At 38.9% G+C, this 22,665-nt stretch overlaps 2 protein-coding genes across 3 annotated transcripts in view; both read right to left on the reverse strand.

Moving 5' to 3' along the window:
• The window catches only part of LOC135461406 (serine/threonine-protein kinase 33-like), an 18,030-nt gene extending 12,180 nt beyond the window's left edge, over positions 1 to 5,850 (reverse strand). Inside the window, exon 1 of one of the 2 annotated variants that reach the window (XM_064738480.1) lies at positions 5,679 to 5,850. In XM_064738480.1, coding sequence (XP_064594550.1) covers positions 5,679 to 5,729 — 51 coding nt within the window. In that variant the 5' untranslated portion in view covers positions 5,730 to 5,850. Of the gene's footprint in view, positions 1 to 1,932; positions 2,126 to 5,678 lie in introns of those variants that run through there. The other variant, XM_064738481.1, reaches the window with a different exon arrangement.
• The window catches only part of LOC135461405 (glutamate receptor U1-like), an 18,693-nt gene continuing 1,825 nt past the window's right edge, over positions 5,798 to 22,665 (reverse strand). Inside the window, exons 2-13 of the mRNA XM_064738479.1 lie at positions 19,620 to 19,783; positions 17,127 to 17,255; positions 16,456 to 16,791; positions 15,349 to 15,536; positions 12,175 to 12,324; positions 11,466 to 11,669; positions 11,200 to 11,300; positions 10,207 to 10,297; positions 9,364 to 9,688; positions 7,928 to 8,145; positions 6,927 to 7,192; positions 5,798 to 6,035 (exon numbers count right to left, since the gene is read on the reverse strand). Coding sequence (XP_064594549.1) covers positions 5,798 to 6,035; positions 6,927 to 7,192; positions 7,928 to 8,145; positions 9,364 to 9,688; positions 10,207 to 10,297; positions 11,200 to 11,300; positions 11,466 to 11,669; positions 12,175 to 12,324; positions 15,349 to 15,536; positions 16,456 to 16,791; positions 17,127 to 17,255; positions 19,620 to 19,695 — 2,322 coding nt within the window. The 5' untranslated portion in view covers positions 19,696 to 19,783. The remainder of the gene's footprint in view (positions 6,036 to 6,926; positions 7,193 to 7,927; positions 8,146 to 9,363; positions 9,689 to 10,206; positions 10,298 to 11,199; positions 11,301 to 11,465; positions 11,670 to 12,174; positions 12,325 to 15,348; positions 15,537 to 16,455; positions 16,792 to 17,126; positions 17,256 to 19,619; positions 19,784 to 22,665) is intronic.

Raw genomic sequence — 22,665 nt, forward strand, 5'->3', positions numbered from 1 at the left:
GCAAATAACCCAAATGTACTAAATAAATTCATGCCGGTATAATGTGAAATCAATCTTGTGACAAACAAAGGATAAGGATTTAAAGACCTTAGTTTGTGGTTGTCCTAAATGTGAAACAAACATCATCCTAAACTGACAATTTACTTTGTCAGATAACGTAACCGATAACGTAAATTCCTGATAGTGGAGTAAATCAATATCAATTAGCCTTTACTACCTTTCTTGTATACTGCATTCATACTCTAGCTTGCTTTCAAGCAAAGCACATGAACTCATTATATTCTCAATAAAACTATAACATCTCAGTTGTGCTGGGTGATCTGTATCCTATTGTGTCCTTTTTGTGCCATGAAAAAGCACTTGTATCAAACACATTACTTGACGCACCCAAACTCGCCATTAAGTTTCTAAAGTTGACGTTCACTTCTAAATGGAGCTTTAACATGCAAAAACTTGATGCAAGAATTCAACGTCATGTTTCCTTAAAGATCTATCTACACCAAAAAACCCCAAAAAACAGACAGAATCAAAACTCCACTTCACGTTTCAAAAGTTGATCTTGACAATGTGTGCAGTTTAAGGTTCATTTAAAACTTGATGTCGAGTTTATAGCAGAGCCTTAACATAAAATGTTGACACATCAAGTCAACATCAACTTTAGAAACTCAACATTGACTTTTGAAACACATTTATCAGCAGTCTACATTTATCTTGATGTTTTGCGCAATCTAACAATGAAGGCCACTTTTTCATCAAACTGGTGTAAATATCTGAATGTCACACAGGGGAATGTCAGTTACTTAATTACCCAAGATAGGTGGTTTAGACTAGCCCCAAGCTAAGCTGCATGTTCCTACCGTAACGCCCAGCTTCTGTCGTATGGACTTCAATGTGGACAATGTCACTTGAAAAACCAGCTCGATCCCTGCTTTAATTTTGGTATCCACCGATGACATGAACAAACCGTAAACATGTCAAAGCAGGCATTGGCAAACCATCTTTCAACAGTAAACCAGCTATTTAAACTTTTGAATCGGTCAAACCAAACTGACGTCTGCCACGTCTGGATTTTTTTTTTCAACTTCAAGCAGGGTGACCGGACGCGAAAATTTTACCACACACAACTGCTGTTGTTTGTGTCAAGGAATCGGTGGATAGCAAACATAAGGTAGGGTTCGAACCGTTTTTTTTAGTGAAATTGTCCATGTGGAAGTCCATATGACCGAAGCTGGGCATTGCGGTAAATGAGCCGCTATCATACCAGGGATAAATTGTTGAGTTCAGTGTTAAATATCAATCCAATAAATACATAAATTTATCTGGATGTTGACAATTAACTTAAAAATCCAGAGCAGCTAACTGCACTTAAAGCTTTAGGACTTTGCACGAAGTGGCATAACACATATAAAATTAAATACATGTGACAATAATTCACACACACACACACACACAAAAAGACAATTTTACCACTGACTGAATAAAAACTGTGCTCTGAAACAGAGGCATTCTGAAGTTAAAGGATCATTTCGTTTACTTTATAGAAGTGATTAATCGATTGAACGAATATAATTTAGTAAAGCAATATAATTACTGTACCTTCCAACAATGTATAAAATATTGCCGTAAATAACACTTTCTTGCATAGTTGTATTTACATGTGTATGTAATCAATGCACTTCATACGTCATCGATTTATATTCACCTCATTCAAGGACAAGTGTTTGTGTTGTTAACTGCTAGTAGTATGGAATTTAACTAACAGTGTTAAATATGCCAACATTATGGTATGTACAAAGTAAATTGCAAGCCCTTTATTTTTTGTTCCAGTAAAGATGCATGGACAGACGAGATTCTGATAGAACTGTCATTGCAAATGCTGGTTTGTGAGGAAATAATTTGGTAGGTTCGGACCAAACGTCGCAACCGACTTACCGTATTTATTGGTTACCTTAGCGTCTGTAAAAAGTGTGGTTTGCAGCCAGGACAATTTCTTTTACCTATCATTTCATCAACGAGCAGTAAACGATGTACACCAACTCAAGGACAATAAATTAATTGCCACTTGACAAAATCGTGAAAATATCTACATTATCATCCGATCCAAAACTTTTCCACAAGTTCCATTTTCGTCTCCATAGGCGCTTCTTGAAACCAAGCAAGTCGCGCAGCTTTCTGCGCAACCGAAGAAACCCGTAATTGAACGAGCGATGCCGATTAGCAAAGAAATGTAACTCGCCTGCGGGTATGTCAAGAGTTACTCCCCATGGTGTACACCCACACTGGCACAGGCGCGAGAAGCGCTGAACGTTTGGTTACATATTTCATCCGGAACAAGCAACAAACCACATCTAAAATAGACGTGTCTCTAGGGTTTATACATTTACAAATTTACTCAGAGCGTTTAATTTTTCTCTTTTTCTCAAATTTAAGAGGAGAGGGAGGATTGTTTTTTTTTGTTTTTTAGCCTTTTGTTTCTTTATTTGATTAGTGTTCTACTGTAGGCCTACGCCATACTTGAGAATATTTTTAGCCTTTGTCACACCTGTTAATTGGCTATTAATGGCTGTATTCTGAAGCATAAGAACAAATTGAACAAATTGTACTTCAAATTTATTTAACACACGTTTGTGTTGGGGTAACGTATTTCTGTGTTAAATGAAAACAACATAAGTTGTGTTAGATTTCAACACAAGTATTTTTTGTGTGTATACAGGTTGAGGGCTTGTAGCGTTAATTACATTTCCGGGTATGGTTAAATCGTTTGTACACCACACCCTACCGGCCCCGATGACTCAGTTGGTAGAGCGTCCTCTTCGGGGCGGTAGATCCAGAGTCAATCCTGGATCGGGTCACACCTTAGAGCTTAAAAGCTGTAGCTTTCTCGCTTGGCGATCAACATTAAGGGGAAGTGCAACGACTGGTTGACCCTGATCAGTATGATGGCTCGGGTGGGCGGCTTATTTGCCTTCGGTAAGTCGTCTCAGTGAAGCAGCGCTAGATAAAAGAGCGTTGGAAATCCGTGCTGCAGCGAGAAGGCACATTACATGGTATGGACTCCTTCGTCGTCATATGACTGAAAAATTGTTAAGTATGACGTTAAACCCCACGCACTCACTCACTCACTCGCCGAACGCAGGTGCAATTCATCACTCTCAGGTGCGATGTATGTATAGTGAACAACACCAGCATTGTATAAATGTAGAGATACTGTACATCCAACCACATTGTATCTGGACTGAGGCTCTTTAACTCACAAAGGCTATTCTATAAGAAGAATACACTGACACTATTCACTACTACACGCACGCACGTCCCAATTCGTCGCAAGTACATGTACTATGCATTTTATATAATTTCAGGACATTTTTGTCAAAGGTTTTTCCCACAGCTCATTTGACATGTCTTTATTGGATAGGTATAAAGGTATACAGCCCTAAGTGTGCTTCATGAAACCGGCCCCTGAACATGGATGTATATTTTAACCTCCCAGTCGTGGTTACTCTGTGATAACAATTAACTGGTTTATTTTCACAGTAAAGCTTGCAGACATTTTTCTGTAGATGAACAAACCTCTTCTAACTGTAAACCGTAAATACTGTAAATCTTCACCCTTTTCAACCACCAAAACACTTTTTCAGTGGAATTTACGCGTACAATCATTAGGGAAATGACACCAAAAATGACTTGTTTGTGTCATTAAAGACGCAAGCTTCATAAAACTGTGCAAATTATTTCTCTACACTCCACAGTTCCTCCAGAATGTTTCAAAGTATTGGTTGAAGACGCAGTGAAAAGGTTGAAGAACTGGTATAGTTAACATGAGCAAGGTGTGGTCAATCTACAACATAGCCTAATGAATTTCAAACTTCCAAGCTATAAACAAGAATCAAATATACACCAAATGTGGTAAGGTACAAATAAAATGAGTGCACGTAATTCAATGGCATGTCAATATTGTAAACCTAAAACAGGTACTTGTATTTGCACAATGATACTCTATTTGTCTGTAATGGAATAATGGAAAAATACAACAAAACATTATGTAGTCTATATATATATATATATATATATATATATATATATATATATATATATATATATATATATATATATATATATATATATATATATATATATATATATATATATATATATATATATACACATACAGACATTTTAAACAGTGTAAGGTTGTGAACAGGTGATGTAATTGATGAGAAAACCTTATAAGCTAAACCAGTTCTTCTGAACCAGGGGCCAGAGATCAGGGGCCAATTCCACAACTTGAAGACATTTCTGATTTAAGTCAAAACTTTGTCACAATGCTTAGTTTTTGATTTTAGAAGTTGAAATTTTCACACATTCGTCGGAAAAGAATGTCTGTGTCCGCTTAGATCTGTTTTCACTCGTCTTCCTTAGTAACTCAGGTTATATTATTTGTTGCCTTTTGTTTTAAAGCCATAAAATCATTCTGAATATATGGTGTTGTCTGTATTAGAACGAATGTTATATGGACGGATTCACAGAAGAAAACACAGCGTTGTATTCACTCTCAAAAAATACACTGCTTCGTTTTGAGTCTGGTGTCAATCATGCGAGCTTCCGCCCTATATATATGCAACATCTTTCTTAAATTACAACAGCATATATAACAACAAAACAGTCGTACATGCTTGAATATTCCCCCAAGCAATCATATATATACCTCTGTAAGCGGAGTTTTACAATGTTACAATAAAGCTATCGTTCATACATCTACAAACAGAATTTTACAATGTTACAATAAAGCGACCTCTCGCAAGCAGAATTTTAGAATGGTATATATAATCAAGGTCATATGTATCTCTGTAGGCAAAATTTCAAAGCTACAATCAACCAATCATATACCGTATAGGTCTATCTCTGTACATCAAACAATAACCTACACCTCTACAAACAACACTTTAGGATGTTACAATGAAGCCATCATAAAACCTAAAAATTAGTATTTCACCGATCAACGTTTAAGCTTGAAAACTTGATTAATAATAAATGAATGACAAATCACCTACAGGCTTGATCACACAGATTATCCTTTGCCTCAGAGCTGATTGTAGTTCTAGCCGATCAATTACACTATGTAATTTGCATTTGTGATACGCCTTTTTCTTATGGATAGTTAATACTTAAGGCCATAACCGTTAATTTATGACCTATAAGACGGTGCTCAATTTGTTGATTGAGGAAACAGGAATAAACTACCGCCCTTGGCTCTGTACCTGGCAGACCTGACTTCACGCCACAGTCAAATTAACTTCAGTGAGATGTCGACCTGAGCCTGAAAACTCATTGTTTAGGGGCTGATCGCCTGTGGCGAAACATCCACCGAAACAACTATTTATTTATAATATAATGCAAATGACTTCACTTCACTGATAACACACGTCACCATGGTAAATGCGCTTTGTACGGCTTTGTAGAACTGGCCCCAACATGAATACCAGCAATCTCCTTTGTTCCACTTCTGCATAAAGCCAAAACAGGAAACTTATGAACATGCAATCTCTTGTTTCAATTGTGCCCATAAAGAATGTTTGCAATGCAGAATATGATGGTTAAAATAGTGGATGCACCTGTATACACATGCCAAGTTTTTATTTCTGCAATCAAGGCTAAGTAAGCCAGATGGTGAAACTAACCTTTCCTTTAAGCGCCAAAATGTGATATCCTGGGATTTTTATTTTGGACATGTTAATAGAGCCTCTTTGGCTGATGGATTGGAGACAGTGAAAGCTGTATCTTGTGGTGATAATTGACCTCACGATTTACAGGTGGGACATTTGCACCTTGCTGCTGTCCGTTTAATCAGGTTTTCTAGGATGAACGTGATGAGAGCTGACCCTATGCCGATCCCTAGGACCAAGTACCCTCCCTGGACATCCGCCACGGAGATGGCCTTCACGCTAGCTGGACCCGAACTCGTGCAGTTGTTCATTTCAGGCCACCATTTTGATTTCCACAACTCCAGAAGTCCGCTCTCCACTACAGTTATCATGCTGTAATATAGAAAAATAAGCCATTTGTTTGTATATAAGATGTTTTTGCGTTGTTCAACATGCACATGTGCAAATAAATTTACTCTCTAAAATTTTAATACCCTTTGGTTTCTCTGCTTGCACCAAACCAAGCTGGGCACACAGTTTCATTAAAACCCACGCAGAGTTTCTTTAAGAAATCTAACTGTAATGAAGAAATCGTTGAAATATGGGAGGTAATAAACAGCATATCTGTGGCTGCTTCTGTTAGAGTTTCTATGATTTGACAATTAGACTTACCATATGTAAGATGAGCACCAAGATATCAAGATATCCGAAACATTCCGCCAGGTTGCCACATTTAGATAAAACGTTCGGGTCTATCTCCGATTTCTCATAAATTGTTGTCGTGACTTACAAAAATTGGCCCGATGCACACATTTGAATATAGCAACAGTTTACGACGCCTTTGCTACGTACACTATATTCTGACATTGGGGTTTTCCTGGTTACATTGGGGAATATTGGATTGTTACTTCTTGATATTTTGATGGATGTAGCGAGGAACCAACTGACAAAATGTTTAAATGCAAAACTGCACTGAACTAAAGCTATTATTTATAGAAGGGCAAACTTCCAGAATTGCCAGAACATATCAAAGTGCTGTTTCACACGCTAAATTAACATTTATTTCATATTCTTTTATTATTACTTCTTTGCACTTCATTATCCATTTCGAATTATTCAGATGAAACTGTAGACGCATAGTTATAAGGAAATAGGTCAAAGGTGGAAATATTAATGTGAAAAATTATCTATACAGTTTACTAGTATCACCTGAACAATATTCAGTTTACATATATATATATATATATTACATGTTTTACGGTTAATTCCTTGCTTTATACTTACTGATGATCAAATAGCTCCTTATATGGGGAGTCCTGCTGGAGGCCTATACCGAAGTTAAGCGGCAGGAATTCCTGTTTACCCATTGCCAGGGTGCAGTCTTGGGCTATCTCGATCAGGTTTTTGGACTTATCATTCAGATACACATATCCCCCAGCCCTGACTCTGTTCACTTGTACAGCATGGCTTTTGTTTAGAAGGTTGGGATTTTCTTTCCAGAATCGCTGTATGCCGTTCCACAATTTCTTGTAGATCTCGTTTTCTGATTTCTGTGTAAGGGTAGAATCCGATCATGATACTGTGAAAACCCTTTACAAAACATTAAGATGTCTGGTAACTGCATAAACGACGCTGTCATAGTACGCTATATACATATACTAAGATAAATCAGTAAGACAAAGGTTGGAAACAAAGAAAATCCAAATCAAAAATGGATCTAAAATATACACTTTTATTCCTAAAAATGATAATAGAAAAATAAAAGAAAGAGAAAATAAAAACAATTTCGGAAATCCTCAACTTAATGTCACTTGTACATAACAAAGATGATAATCTTTTTGTTTATGGATAATGGCTAGAGCTGTTAAAAGAGGAGAAAACAAATGAAACAAGTAAACGTATCAGAAATGCTGCGGAATACTGTATCTAAAGATATACAATTTTAAATGTTTTGACCGAGATGGCTAATGGGCTTTACGGGTCATATTTCGCAGTAATGGTCATGTTTTTTTTTTCTTGATGACATGACAGATTGTTCACAAAAACGAAGTTTGTAGTAAAAATATCAAACCTTTATGGCAACGTACGGCCCATTCTCTCAATCATCTTGTTTTATTTAAAGATAATCACAGATCATGGTGCTAAAGACTTCAAATCTTTATGGCAACGAATGGCCCTTTTCCTCAGTCATCTTTTTTATTTACAGATTAGCACAAATCATGGTCCGAAAAGTTTTCCGTTGTCTTTATGAAGCCTCACTTTATTTTTTGAAATGAATTGCTCACCGGAAACAACATGAACATGTACGAGCCATATGTGCCACCCCATTTGTACTGGCTCTGCTCCACCATTTCTTCTATCGTGTTGAACGGCAGTTCCGTTTTTTCCACAGCTAATGCCGCCGTTAGCGTGCTGGTGTAGGAGGCCACAATGACCATGGTGAAGAGCCACCATGAGGCTACCAGTGTCCGACTGGCCTGGTCTTTAGGGGAATGTTGACCACCTGAAAATATGCAGGACAACGAAGTTGGCCTCCAGTAAGTTTCATGTAAGACGACGTTTACGCGAGAGAGTACCTTCGAGTGCTTATTGTCACCAACGTCCCGAAAACAATAAAAGCACGGGGTGCACAATGTGTGGATTATAAATTGGGGATGAAAGTTTTACCTTGGAACGTAAACAGGTTGATTAACTTGTGTTTACGGCCGCTGATGTCACTATGTTTAGTACGTCACTATGATGTCACTATGTACGCACATTATGTGTGTTGCATTGACTGGCTGGTCGGTTGGTTGGCCTGTTGGTTTGCCTGTCGTTCGGTTCATTCGATTTTTGGTTGGTCTGTTGGCTTGCGGATTGTTCGCTTCGTCCGTCAGTAGGTCGGTTGGTCGGTTTATTGGTTTGCCGCTCGTTCGGATCGTCCGTCAGTAGGTCGGTTGATCGGTTTGTTGGTTTTCCGGCCATTAATCAAGTGGAAGACCGGATGGACGGACGGACAGACAGTTGGAAGGCTGGACGGGAGTTTGGAAGGTCCAAAAAACCCTGCCAAATTGACCAGGGAATGTGGCTCACATTTAAGACTTGTGACGTTTCTGGCCGACACTGTGGATAACTAATCGTTACAATCTAACCTGTGCCACTTTTATATTTCTGGTTTCTGCCATTTCACCCAGCAAGCCAGCAAACCAAAATTGAAGATACGTGACCCCAAGAAAGATATCAATAGTGCATAGATAACCAGAAAAGCTGGACACCATGATATTGCTTGATACATTTGTAATACACGGCGACATGATCCTCTTGCAGAGAATATTGTGTGTACATATTATGAATCTTCTGAGAATGTACATGTACTGGATTAAAAAAAAAAGTTTTTGCGTAGGCGTATGTGATTAGGAACTAAAAAGAAGAATGACTTGTTTTTGTTTTTCTATTGGCCCAGTTTTAAACAAATAAGCCTAATATCAGGGTTGTTGATGTACGTATTAGCCCAAGTCTGCAAAAAAGCTGAATTATTGGTCTGTGCTGGTGTAGGCGGTAACCCATGTCTGACAAATCCTGACTTCTGAGTGTTATGGTTGTGTTTTTGAATCATTATTAAGGCACACAGATGTTAACGACAAAATATTTAGTTCCGTTGATACTTAATCTGATTAAAAACTTTTGTTTAGCATTGCTTGTAACCTCTGATACATTTAAAACCGCTGCTGAGTAGGACTACCTTCATTCAGTAATGCAGCCAGGTTGTACCATAAACAGTCATCAAATCGGTGCAGGCCTCTTAGACGGGATCGATCTATTCCGGAGTAATACAGATGGAATTTTTCCACGGTGGCGACCAGAAGGGTGATGAGTGGTAACGCGCACGTGACGCACACCACAATCGTCCACTCCAGAGGGGCGATTAGTATCTTCCATTTCTCTAACGCTTTGTCCGGTTTCTTCACCAAGAGAGTCGTGTAGTCGTTGTAAAATGGGTGAATGAAGTCCATGACTTCCTCGCGTTCTTGCTGTATGGATATGGCACCAATCATCACATCTACTTCCTGTGGCCAGAATCCAGAATAAAAATACATCGTCACTTTCGTACGGACTGACGTTGAGAGGAGTTTTAACTTGAGTGTATTTAAATGCGAAAGTGACGTAACGCTTGTGATATAACTGAATTGAATGTAAAATGAGTTGCATATATCAGAAGACGTGTTGAGCTAAATCTGAATTATCACAATAGTTACATATTTTAAACAATATTTAAAATTTATTAGATCACATTTACTAGAAGGAAAGACCAAATTCGAACACGAAGACATTTATTAAATATGCATCACATCCTCTTTAGTTCTTAGTTTTATGTATCTGATGAATGTTTTTAAGAATACATCACTTATATGACAGTGGCTAGTATTTTGATCCACTGCATGTAAGTATGTGAGCTGAATGGTGATAAGGGCAATAGTCTACCCAACTATTAGGGTAGGGTCCCCAACCCACCCTACCCCACTCCTCGCTTACACTTTCCAGAACACAGAGTTTTCCCCAAAATGATAAAAATAATGACACGGACCCTGTTAGCCAGCTGAGCGATCATACCAGTCCAATTTCCGGATGAGGCCTTTAATCCCCATTGGTCGTCTGGAGGCTCAACGATTATATAGCTGTGAAGTAAAGAAGTACATTTCTTCACAGTGATCAGAAAGGTACTTCTGTAACCGAGATGAACATACGACGGCAGAATATTTAATTTAATTCTGTGAGCTAAAACTTAAAGGAGAAGAAAACATACAAATGATGCCAAAAGATAAAAGAGCGTCAAAACTTATTTGCGAATATGATTTTTAATATTTTTTTTGGATTTTTTTTCACGAGAAAAGGGTATTTGAAAATACTTTTGTATAGTGGGTATTTGGGACCAACTTTTGGTATTTATCGATGTTGCATAATAGTGTTCTAAATAAGGATGTGATGCTTGTCTATTAAATTTATTTGAATGTAAATTTGTTGTTTTTTTCGAAATATATGCATTTAACCCAAATTATGATAATATTTATGAACATATTAAAAATATAAATATGATCTAAATTGAGGTTTTTAATTCATTTGTTAGCCGAAAAGAACAAATTCCAGTGCCAAAATATTTATTAAACCTGTGTTACATCCTCATTTATGACATTATCAAACAAAGACTATAAATACCAAAAGATGGTCCCAAATACCCACCATACAAAAATTATTTTCAAGTGTCTTTTTCTACTTGAGGAAAAATCGGAAAAAAAATATTGAAGACCACAGTTAGGAATAACTTTTCGCACTTTTTCATCTGGACTTCATGTCATTTTTATGTTTTCTCCACCTTTAATATAAATGTTAAGGATTGTTACAAATTGTGTGATATAAAGATACGTCACAATAGCGCTCACATTAACGTTTCTCGCATACAGTTGGTACCAGCTCCATATAATAATTATTGGACCAGAAAGTTCCGTTTTGCATCCACATGATGATTTATCAGAATTAGAATAATTTGTAAACTTCAGGAGAGTAAGGAGATGAAATTTACCTGAAGTTTAACCTAAACGACATTTCGTCCATGATGTCCATACAAATTCCTTTAAAGTGAATTTTGCCGTCAATTTTCTGTTTTATTGTAAACGGCGACCACTGAAACAGACATAAGAAAAGGACCATACTATATAAAAGGAAAACAAATTCAAAACATTCAGCAGCACAGGAGAATAATACTGGCTCGAAAGCCTTATTTATAATGTGATTTGGACTGATTAAAGGAAAGTTCAACAGACATGTCAAATGGAATAAAATGACTACCTCTTTAGTCGTAAGTATCAGAGTGGCATTGTTAAGCCCATTCTTGACATTTGGAAAAATGTCGTCATAAACGGTGATTGGCTGCTGTGTTGACCACGTGACAACGGTACCAAACTGTCTGCCAGCCTTTTGCCAGTATGAGGTCATTACTTCATACGTCACTACATCTGTCGAGTTCATTTCTGATAACATCTCCAGCCCAGCCTGTAATAAAAAAAGGATACATTGTGGATGGAAATAATTACTTTTATGACTTCAAACATGACAACACATAAAGCGTTTCTACTTACAGAAGTCTCTAAAATCCAAAACGTCTTCAGTACGTCCTGATTGCCAGAAAATGCGTCGCCTTGGTTTCCAACCTCACTTCAGAATGTTTTCGCTCACGGATAAAACTAAAAACTGCTAGCTCATCATTATTACCGACGCTCCTGACGGTTAAAAAAGTAACTTATCTTTCAGCAGGAACTACTCAAAAATGGTGGCCAATCTAGGTTGTTTTGAACATGTTTTACAGAAACGGGCAAGCTGCAAGTGGTAGTATGGCATGACACCTCGCGAATATTTGGAGGATATATCTTTATAGGGTTGAAGCTGACAAATATAATATATATATAAATATTATAAGGATAATCAATGTGCGTAACTTTTATTGGAAGGTAAGGCAATTTGGTTCTTTGATTGTCAGTTCTCCGTATATTTTACTTACATGCACCTTCCGTTTTAAAATGGATATGTTGCTAACGTTTCCGATTTTTGGTTCCAGACAAGTGACACATATATCCTCTGATAAGACAAGCCAGCGTGACATGAGCCCCACCTTCACAAGCACGCCGTCATAGCGGGTAAACGAGTTCATCTACAACAAAAGCAAGGGAGATCAATGCTGCTTTAGACCAACTTTTTTATAATCTTTTTAGAACAGGGCCTTTTCTGTCATTTGTGCTCTTATTTTTAAACTGATTTTCTTTATCCACTGCTGTGCTGCGAAAGAACGGGCGGTCTCTTTTATCCTCTTAAATGTGTCCGGTGCTTACGAATGTGCTACAATATTAGGTTATTGTGAAGTGTTTTGTACATTATTGATTAGTAATGTACAAGTCCATATTGTGTTGAAAATCCGTACTGAACGAGTCAAGTCCAATGCGTTGTGTTGAAAATCCGTACTGAACGAGTGGAGTACAATGTGTTGTGTTGAAAATCCGTAATGAACGAGTGAAGTACAATGTGATGTTTTGAAAATCCGTACTGAACGAGTCAAGTCCAATGTGTTGTGTTGAAAATCAGTACTGAACGAGTGGAGTACAATGTGATGATTTGAAAATCCGTACTGAACGAGTGGAGTACAATGTGATGATTTGAAAATCAGTACTGAACGAGTGGAGTCCAATGTGTTGTGTTGAAAATCCGCACTGAACGAGTGGAGTCCAATGTGTTGTGTTGAAAATCCGTACTGAACGAGTGGAGCCCAATGTGTTGTGTTCAAAATCGGTATAGGACGAATCCAAGTGTGGATCTATAACAGAACATGAACAACATAGTACTCCTCCTACTGCTAATAAAATACCATAAGGACAAACACCACACCTGCTGTAAATGTACATGCTATGCTCTTATTACGACATTACTCCTTCTGTAATGTACCCAGTACAACCACAACCACGGAGTTACTGTACTTGCTACAACCACAAATGTTATACACCTTTCTAATAAAGAACGAGCTACAACCACTAATGTCAGTCTTTTAGACCTACTGCTGATGTGTATACTACAATCACAAATGTTACTCCTCCTACGGCCAGTAGGAGGTGTTACTTCTTCTGCTCATTTAGTTAAGGGACGCCATACAACCATAAATGCTAATCCGTTTCGTAAGACTTACAGTGTACTTCGCCTGTCGCAAATACAATACAACTGCTAGCTATCACAACCATAAATCTTGTCCCCACTGTTACTAATACTTTTGTTCATTCACCAAACGAAACACTCCTTCTGAGGGCTACATCCGTAAACAACAAGCGGGTTAGACTTGTACTAAGCCCCTTATCTACATCTATGTTGATACCAATCCACTTATTTAGATTTGTGCCGGTACCAACGCCCCTTATATAGATTTGTGCTGGTACTAATTCCTTTATGTAGATTTGTGATGGTACCATCGTCCATTATCTTGATGTGTGCTGGTGCCAATCGCCCATATTTGCAGTGTAGATTTATGCTGGTAGCAATTACCTTATCTAGATTTGTGTTGGTACCAACCCCCTTATCTAGATTTGTGCTGGTGCCAACCCCATTGTCTAGATTTGTATTGACACCAGTCTCTTTATGTAGGTTTGTGCTGGTACCATCGTCCATTATCTTGATTTGTGCTTGTGCCAATCGCCCATATTTGCAGTGTAGATTTATGCTGGTAGCAATTACCTTATCTGGATTTGTGCTGGTACTCGTAACCCAACACCCCCACCCAACTCCTCCTTTTTTAGATTTGTGCTGGTACCAACGTCCATTGCCTGCATTTGCTCTGATAATTTATCTACATTTGTGCTGGTGCCAGCCCCTTATCTAGATTTGTGCTGGTATCACCCGTGTTATCTAGAGTTGTACTGGTACCAACCGATTATCTATATCTGTGCAGGTACCATCCCTCTTACCTAGATTTGTGCTGATACCATCCCCCTTATCAAGATTTGTACAGGTACCAGCCCCTTATCTAGAGTTGTGCTGGAAGTTACCTCATATCTAGATTTGTACTGGTACCAATGTCCCTTATCTAGATTTGTACTGGTACCATTCCTCTCATCTAGATTTGTGCTCATACCAACGTTCCCTATCCAGATTTGTGCTTGTACCATTATCCTTACCTAGATTTGTACTGGTACCATCCCCCTTATCTAGATTTGTGCTTATACCATTGTTCTTACCTAGAATTTTTACTGGTAGCATTTCCCCTTAACTAGATTTGTACTGGTACGAATGTCCCTTATCTAGATTTGTACTGGTACAATCCCTCTTATCTAGATTTGGACTGATAAGAGGGTATTAACCCGTTACTTAGATTTGTACTGGTACCAAACCCATTATCTAGATTTGTGCTGATACCAATGTCCCGTATCTAGATTTGTGCTAGCACCAACGCCTCTTATTCAGATTTGTGCTGCTACCACATCCCCCTGCTAGATTTGTGCCAGCACCAACGCCTCTTATTCAGATTTGTGCTGCTACCACATCCCCCTGCCAGATTTGTGCCAGCACCAACGCCTCTTATTCAGATTTGTGCTGCTACCACATCCCCCTCCCCCATATCTAGATTTGCTGCTGCTTTTCCCCTTATCTAGATTTGTGCTGGTGCTAACGCCACCTATCGAGACTTGTGCTTCCCCTCCAGCCATACGTGGGAAGGTTTGTCGTATAAGTGAAATATTCCAGAGTACGGCGAAAAACACTCATAAAATAAACAAATAAATAAATAAAATATTTACATTTCTGATGGTACCAGCGCCCTTATCTAGTTTTGTGTTGGTGCCAGCGCCCATTGAACAGATTTGCATTGGTACCCACGCCAATTATCTAGATTTGTTCTGGTATCAATCCCCGTTATCTAGATTTGTGCAACGTTTCTCCTCAATATTTGTGCTGGTACCAACCTCATTTATTTAGATTTGTGTTGGTACAAACGCTCTTTATCTAGATTTGTGCTGGTACCAACCCCGCTCCCTTATTTAAACTTGTGCTGGTGCCAACGTCCATTATCTAGATTTGTGATGGTACCAACCCCCTTATTATTATTATAATACATTATAATATCTGTATAGCCATTTGTAAGAGAATTTCAAAAGAAATCTTTGTATGGTATATTTTACCTGTCCGCTACACGGACACGAACCTTCAAGAGTATGTTTTCCAGCGTCGCCTGATTTGCAAGCAGGACAAAGTTGATGCCACTGTTCCTCATGGAGTAGTAACAAGTAGTCATAGTGCTGATCAAGTCTGTTTCTGTGCCGATCAGTGTATGAAGCCAGAATTTTATCCCATTCTTGGATAACCCCCTTGTCAGCACATTCGTCTTGGATACTAGACATAAAAATCACGGGAAGGAAAATATTAACACGATAGTAAACTAATCAGTTCAGGAGGATTCAGTTCAAATGAGCCGAAATAGTGAGTCAAAATGAGTCTTTAGTTTTCCGGAGTTGCACTGCTCGTGCAGAAAACTAATTATTATATTATTTTCACGTTTTACTGTAAATTGTGGTTTATAATGTTACTAAGCCTCAAAAGTTACGACATTCGGGGGATTCACCAGATTGTGCAGAAAGGGCCCATTTTATTCCATTAATCAGTAAATACAAAAAAAAAACTGAATTGCCGAATCACAAGAATGGTGATCGACGGAAGAGAATACTAGTAGGTAACAAACTCATATGGATTTGATCTTTATGCATCCCAGTAAGCAATTAATGATATTGTTTTAGAGATAAATCATAAGACACTTCTAACTAAAAACGATTGTGTACAAATTTGCACATTCACAATGACATCTTTATGAGGTCACTAGTTCACAGTAGTTTTTATAGAGTAGTAGGCCACCCCCAAAGACATTTTTGTAACAAACTAGGGCGATCCAATGATTACTGACAACAGTAATTAAACATGCCTGCAGTCTCGTTCTCCAACAGGGGTCACTCAAATGTTTTTTGTTTTGCATACATCTAAGGCATTTTCATACTGCAAAGATATTTAGCTCTGAGATCGGTTTAAATTGCCCAAGATTCCAGTTGGAGAGAATGAAATGATCTAAGATCTAAGGGATGTTAGTATAGAAAGATTATGCGAAGTGCTGGTATTAAAAGTTGCACACAGGAATTTGATATAACAACTTACGAGCGGAACTGAAGGCAGCTCATACAAAAGACAACCGATCATAAACACGGATTATAGAGCAGATGGATTATTACGTGCACACAAGCACTTGACAATACAAGTATCTTACAATATTCCTCTGAATACAGTATGCACGCCGTTTCCCAACCGGTAAGTTTCGTGACGTCGTAAAGAAGTAGAGATAAATCCGGAGGTCCGGCTATCGTCAAAGAGGTAGAGGAGTTGACGAACTGCATCAATGACGTCGTGACTGTCTCGGTATTAGAGAAACGTTTGAACTTCACGCAGCAAACTTCTGGGTTTTGGTCAGCGGCTCTTCCTGATGACCGAATTTCTCTGTGAAGACCAAAACCTTGTCCAAGAAGTACGTCTTCTATGGTGTGTCTCATGGAACAGCAGAAGCTCAACAAGACAGAGTCTGTGTCCTGGCAGGTATACTGTTTCACTGGAAGACAGGTTACAGAATGACCCAATGGTTACAGTGCCTGTCTCGAAGACGGGAGAACCAGCATGAAAACAGGGCCGGTTCATACCAAAACGAGGTACTTGTTGCTGCCTCGCTCGGTGGCATGCACTGGCCCTGTCACAAGAATACACAGTATAGGCGCACACACCTAATGAATCATCGTCATCATATGACTTAAAATTTACGACCTAAAGCCCTATGCATATATACTGATATCTAGTAACTTTCTTTTATAACAATCTTTTAAACATTATTAAAACCAGAGACGTTGGCACATATATATGTCTTCTAACTATAACATTTTTTTCACTCACATGTTGTATACACTGAGAAATAATCCAAGGTTTCACACACAAGGGCGGAATCATCGTTCGTGTTTGGTGGAGAGCAAATCCCGTGAGGCGTGATGAAATTCCAAGTCTGGTTATGATGGACAACAATGTCTGAAAAATATGAAAGACAACATCATGAAGGAAACCACAGAGAACAAGTTTTGCTGTCATGACGAAATCACAAGTCGTTGTAGATGCATACGCGTAAAATAGGTCTACATTAATTCTAATAAGATGTTCGTAACATTCCAATGGCATTTTTTGATTAAGCAAAGTTGCATTTTCAAGAATCGCTATACACAAATCAGGTGTTTAAAGAATTGTTTACACTGTTTTGTTCAAATTGTTGCTCGACATACATCAATGTGTATCTGGATTTGTGTAGCTGTCTTCTTGTTTTAACTTCAAATTTTGTTAATTAGCGAATATTCAACTTACCTCACATGCCTGCAAATCATATCAGGGCTAATACTGTTTTGTTTAATTAACCATGTATTTTTAAGTAAATCATATGCACGGCTCGGAAAAGCAGTGGCTATAAAATATTATAGATAAATCATATCAAGTTTAGTTGAACATTAAAGAGCGATAAATAACTGCGACTTTTCCTAGTAAATTGCGTTTAATGAGCAGCAAGTTCGTCAATTAATGAGATGCAACAACATATAATATATAATAATGAGCTGTTCAGAAAAAAAACACCAGCCTCTGGTAAGTTCCTTAGTATGAACTATCAATAGGTGATTATACATGGTGGGAGTGGTTACTTTTGCAACACAAACGCCCTCACCAGTGCCGTCGGTCGCTTCTTCTCAGCAATGCCTCACGAACATCAATGCCCCACCAATACAAATGCCCTCACCATTGCCTCGCGAGCACCAATGTCCCATGAATACAAACGCCATCACCAGTCCCCCGTGAACACCAATGCCCCACCAATACAAACGCTCTCACCAGTGCCGTTGGTCGCTTCTTGTCACCAATGCCTCGCGAACACCAATGTCCCATGAATACAAACGCCCTCACCAGTGCCTCGTGAACACCAATTCCCCACCAAAACAAACGCCATCACCAGTGCCTCGCGAACATCAATGCCCCACGAATACAAACGCCCTCACCAGTCCCCCGCGAAAACCAATGGCCCACCAATACAAACGCCCTCACCAGTGCTGTTGGTCGCTAATTGTCACCAATGCCTCGCGAACACCAATGTCCCATGAATACAAACGCCCTCACCAGTGCCTCGTAAACACCGATGCCCCACCAATACAAACGCCCTGACCAGTGCCGTTGGTCGCTTCATGTCACCAATGCCTCGCGAACACCAATGTCCCATGAATACAAACGCCGTCACCAGTCCCCCGCGAACACCAATGCCCCACCAACACAGACGCCCTCACCAGTGCTGTTGGTCGCTTCATGTCACCAATGCCTCGCGAACACCAATGTCCCATGAATACAAACGCCCTGACCAGTGCCGTTGGTCGTTTCTTGTCACCAATGCCTCGCGAACACCAATGTCCCATGAATACAAACGCCCTCACCAGTGCCTCGTGAACACCAATGCCCCACCAATACAAACGCCCTGACCAGTGCCGTTGGTCGCTTCTTGTCACCAATGCCTCGCGAACACCAATGTCCCATGAATACAAACGCCCTCACCAGTGCCTCGTGAACACCGATGCCCTACCCATACAAACACCCTCACCAGTGCTGTTGGTCGCTAATTGTCACCAATGCCTCGCGAACACCAATGTCCCATGAATACAAACGCCCTGACCAGTGCCGTTGGTCGTTTCTTGTCACCAATGCCTCGCGAACACCAATGTCCCATGAATACAAAGGCCCTCACCAGTGCCTCGTGAACATCGATGCCCCACCCATACAAACACCCTGACCAGTGCCGTTGGTCGCTAATTGTCACCAATGCCTCGCGAACACCAATGTCCCACCAATACAAACGCCCTCACCGGTGCCATTTGTCGCTAATTGTCACCAATGCCTCGCGAACACCAATTACCCACCAATACAAAGGCCCTCACCAATGCCTCGCGAACACCAATTCCCCACAAAAACAAACGCCCTCACCAGTTCCCCGCGAACCTCAATGCCTCACGAATACAAACGCCGTCACCAGTCCCCCGTGAAAACCAATGCCCCACCAATACAAACGCCCTCACCAGTGCTGTTGGTCGCTAATTGTCACCAATGCCTCGCGAACACCAATGTCCCATGAATACAAACGCCCTCACTAGTGCCTCGCGAACACCAATGCCCCACCAATACAAACGCCCTGACCAGTGCCGTTGGTCGCTTCTTGTCACCAATGCCTCGCGAACACCAATGCCCCACCAATACAAACTTCAGTGTAATGGCTTCTTATGTACTTTCTGCACAACCTGATATAAAGTGTGGGTACTGTCATTAGTGATTCACTGGCATACGAATGTCATCACATCATCCACAAGATCTTACCTGTTATGGGATTTGTAGTGCAACCAGCTGTCATGGAGATAGAAACTAGAATCTGGATTCCTGATGACAACCGCATAATTGGGATTCCTTCCTTGTAGACTGCACACGCAGAAAAATACAGGTTGTCGCTGATCGTTTCGTGTGACCAGAAAGTAACGGTAGATCTATGCATAAACAATAACGTGGTAAATAAATCGGGACATCAGGCCACTATCAAAGTAAAGAACATTTGTTAATGGCATTGAGATGAAAACTGTGTCTCCTTGCATGAAAGCACTGATATATGTTCCGCCAGCGCTGCAAAACATTCCACACTCAAGAGTAATGAATACCAATATCTGATCGTATTTCTATTACGCAAAAAGTCTGATCGTATTTCTATTACGAGTAGGACGCTTATTAATTAACTATGTATTGGCCCTGTGATTTTTTTGTTTCATATGATGGTTGATTTCTCTGACTAATTAATTTCTTAACATTTTAGTGATCCTCATGCCATATGTAAAGGCTTATATAGTAAATTACTGAAACACTGTGAAGCCGCAATACGTGCGTTTGGTACGGTATATCATGGAAAGATGTTTACTATGTAAGCAAAACAGATTGATGTGGAAAAGAATAAATTACGTGTTTAACACTCATGAATGGCCTACTCACACATGTTATGTTTGCTTTAAGGTTTATCACCTAGATTTATCGTTTAGCGTTTAATTTAAGTTTATTTTCAAGAGCTATGTGCATATGTGTGCAACTATACTGGAATAGATCTTGGTCACGTTTTGCGTGTAGATAGGTACATGTACTGCTGAGCTTTAATCACGGTTTCAATGTAATATTACCACACAAAGTAACGATTCGATTCTATTAAAAAGCTAGTGGAGAAGTTTGTTGAAAACGATTCTTTAACTTTACATTTATTTATTTATTTATTGGCTTGACATTTGACGCCGTACAAATTCAGACTCAGGACGAAGAAAGACGGACACAACTCGCTTAAAACCACTGAACCTGGCGAGTTTATAAACAGATAAACTTCCTGACTTAAATCCATAACCGAATCAGCCGGACGTGGATTCGAACCTGAGATCTCATCAATCAAGGAAATTGCATGGTTACAACTCTGTGTGTGACTTTCTATTGCCGTAGCTCAGTTTATCATTTTATAGGTACACATTGGATCTCATATATTCGGAAGCGCATGTCGGAAACCTTAATTTTTCTTTTCAAATGATGGCTTCCGTATTCTGTCTCTGCAACAGCAATGAGTCTGTTTTTAAAATGTCCTAACGTGATGTGTGGGCAACCATCTTGGAACCCAGGATAACTTATTTAACTTACGCCAAATTTATATCTTGAATATAGATCGCTTATGTTAAAATGTCAACATTTAGCAATTTTACAATAATACAGCATGTTAAATACTGTAATTTGTATGTGTCAACTTCCTAAATTATTACTTCACGTAATGATTTTTTGTAAGTTGTAACACAATTTTCGACATTCACAAAGCTAAGCACAACACAAGTGTTAGTTTAGCATAGGACAGTGTTAGACATTTTTAAACATTTTGTAAAGTGTTTAAAAGTCTAACACTTTAGAGAGTGTTAACGTAATAAAAAATATGCTTTGCCTCACCCACCACTTCCAAAGTCTTGGATTTAATGATATTAAAGTTATATATCACATTGCAGTTATAAGAGGGCCGTTTAGTCGGTTTGTCGGTCGTCTTTACTGATAAACACACACGTGGGCCTACATGTATTAAGAAATCCTTCTTGCACTATTCCATGTGGGCATATGTCGGCGAAGAATTATCATAACAATATAAGAGGGCCCCAGATACAGGAAGAGCCTTCCTGATAAAACTTCTTAATCGTATAATGAATGATACCCACTCGAAAAGGTTTCAATGTGGTTTGTTCAGCCAATAATAGTCTTGTATACAACTAACATATTTATGGAATCTTTAATTGCAAGAGTCAAGTTATCCAAACGTTTATCATTATTTTTGTTCTTATCTAATTTGAACTTTTTATTAAGAGTCTGAAATGTTTAATGACATTTTAAATGTAAACGAAACTTTCTATCGAAACATTTAACTCTATATTGATGTATTAAGTACCGATATTTTCTTAAATTCCCTTTTTGTTTTGATGAAATTTTTCATTGATAAATTAATCCTATACTGATTAGTAGTGCTTACCCCAGTGGCAGCTCTCCTCGGTTGACAAGGTATTCCAAACTGAGCCACACACAGGTTTGGCCCATTAGCAAAATGAATCAATCTTGCAGCACTAGAGGTTAGGCTGTCTAACGATCCACAATTTATGCAAATGCACAAAAGCGTCTTCCTGTATCAGTATAATCGATCTTTCACCAGCATGCGCTCAAATATTTATGATAAAAGATTGTACAACCTTGCACAATAAGAACAAATATGCGATTGCCAGTCAAAGTCCACACCCTGTCCAGGAATAACAAGCAACCTCGCCCATAAAACAACTATTTTACACTATCTAATTAAACCTTTATATATGTATTTCCGAGAAATAAATTAAAGCGGCTGTCTTTGGTTTTCAGTATCAGTTAACACATATATTATCTTATGATACGTGTGGTCATATTTATCACGCTATAAAACACCGTAGAGATAAAATAAACTTGCATCATTAACAAATCTTTCTGATCACCCGGATGTATAATCTAACTGACGTCGCTCTTGTTATACGTTAATTGAGAACCTGAATTAGTTTTTTTGTTTGGAAGATTGATTTCCGGTTATGTAGTTATTTATGTATTTTTTAAATTAAGACTCAAAACTGCACTCACAGAATGTTTCACATACACGAAAGCATCCAGGGTTATGATTGTAAAGTCTGGTGGGAATCATCGCCCTTCGCCAGGTAAATGGCAAACATTGTGACTCAAAGCCGCAATGGATACGCGACCTCATTGGTAAGTTAAGGCCCACTCAAACCTACATTTACGAATAGTTAAGAAAAATTGCGAGGAAAAATCGATGATAATCGTTGTAAATATTATACTG

Source organism: Liolophura sinensis, chromosome 1 (genome assembly GCF_032854445.1).
Source record: "Liolophura sinensis isolate JHLJ2023 chromosome 1, CUHK_Ljap_v2, whole genome shotgun sequence".
Taxonomy (NCBI): Eukaryota; Metazoa; Mollusca; class Polyplacophora; order Chitonida; family Chitonidae; genus Liolophura; species Liolophura sinensis.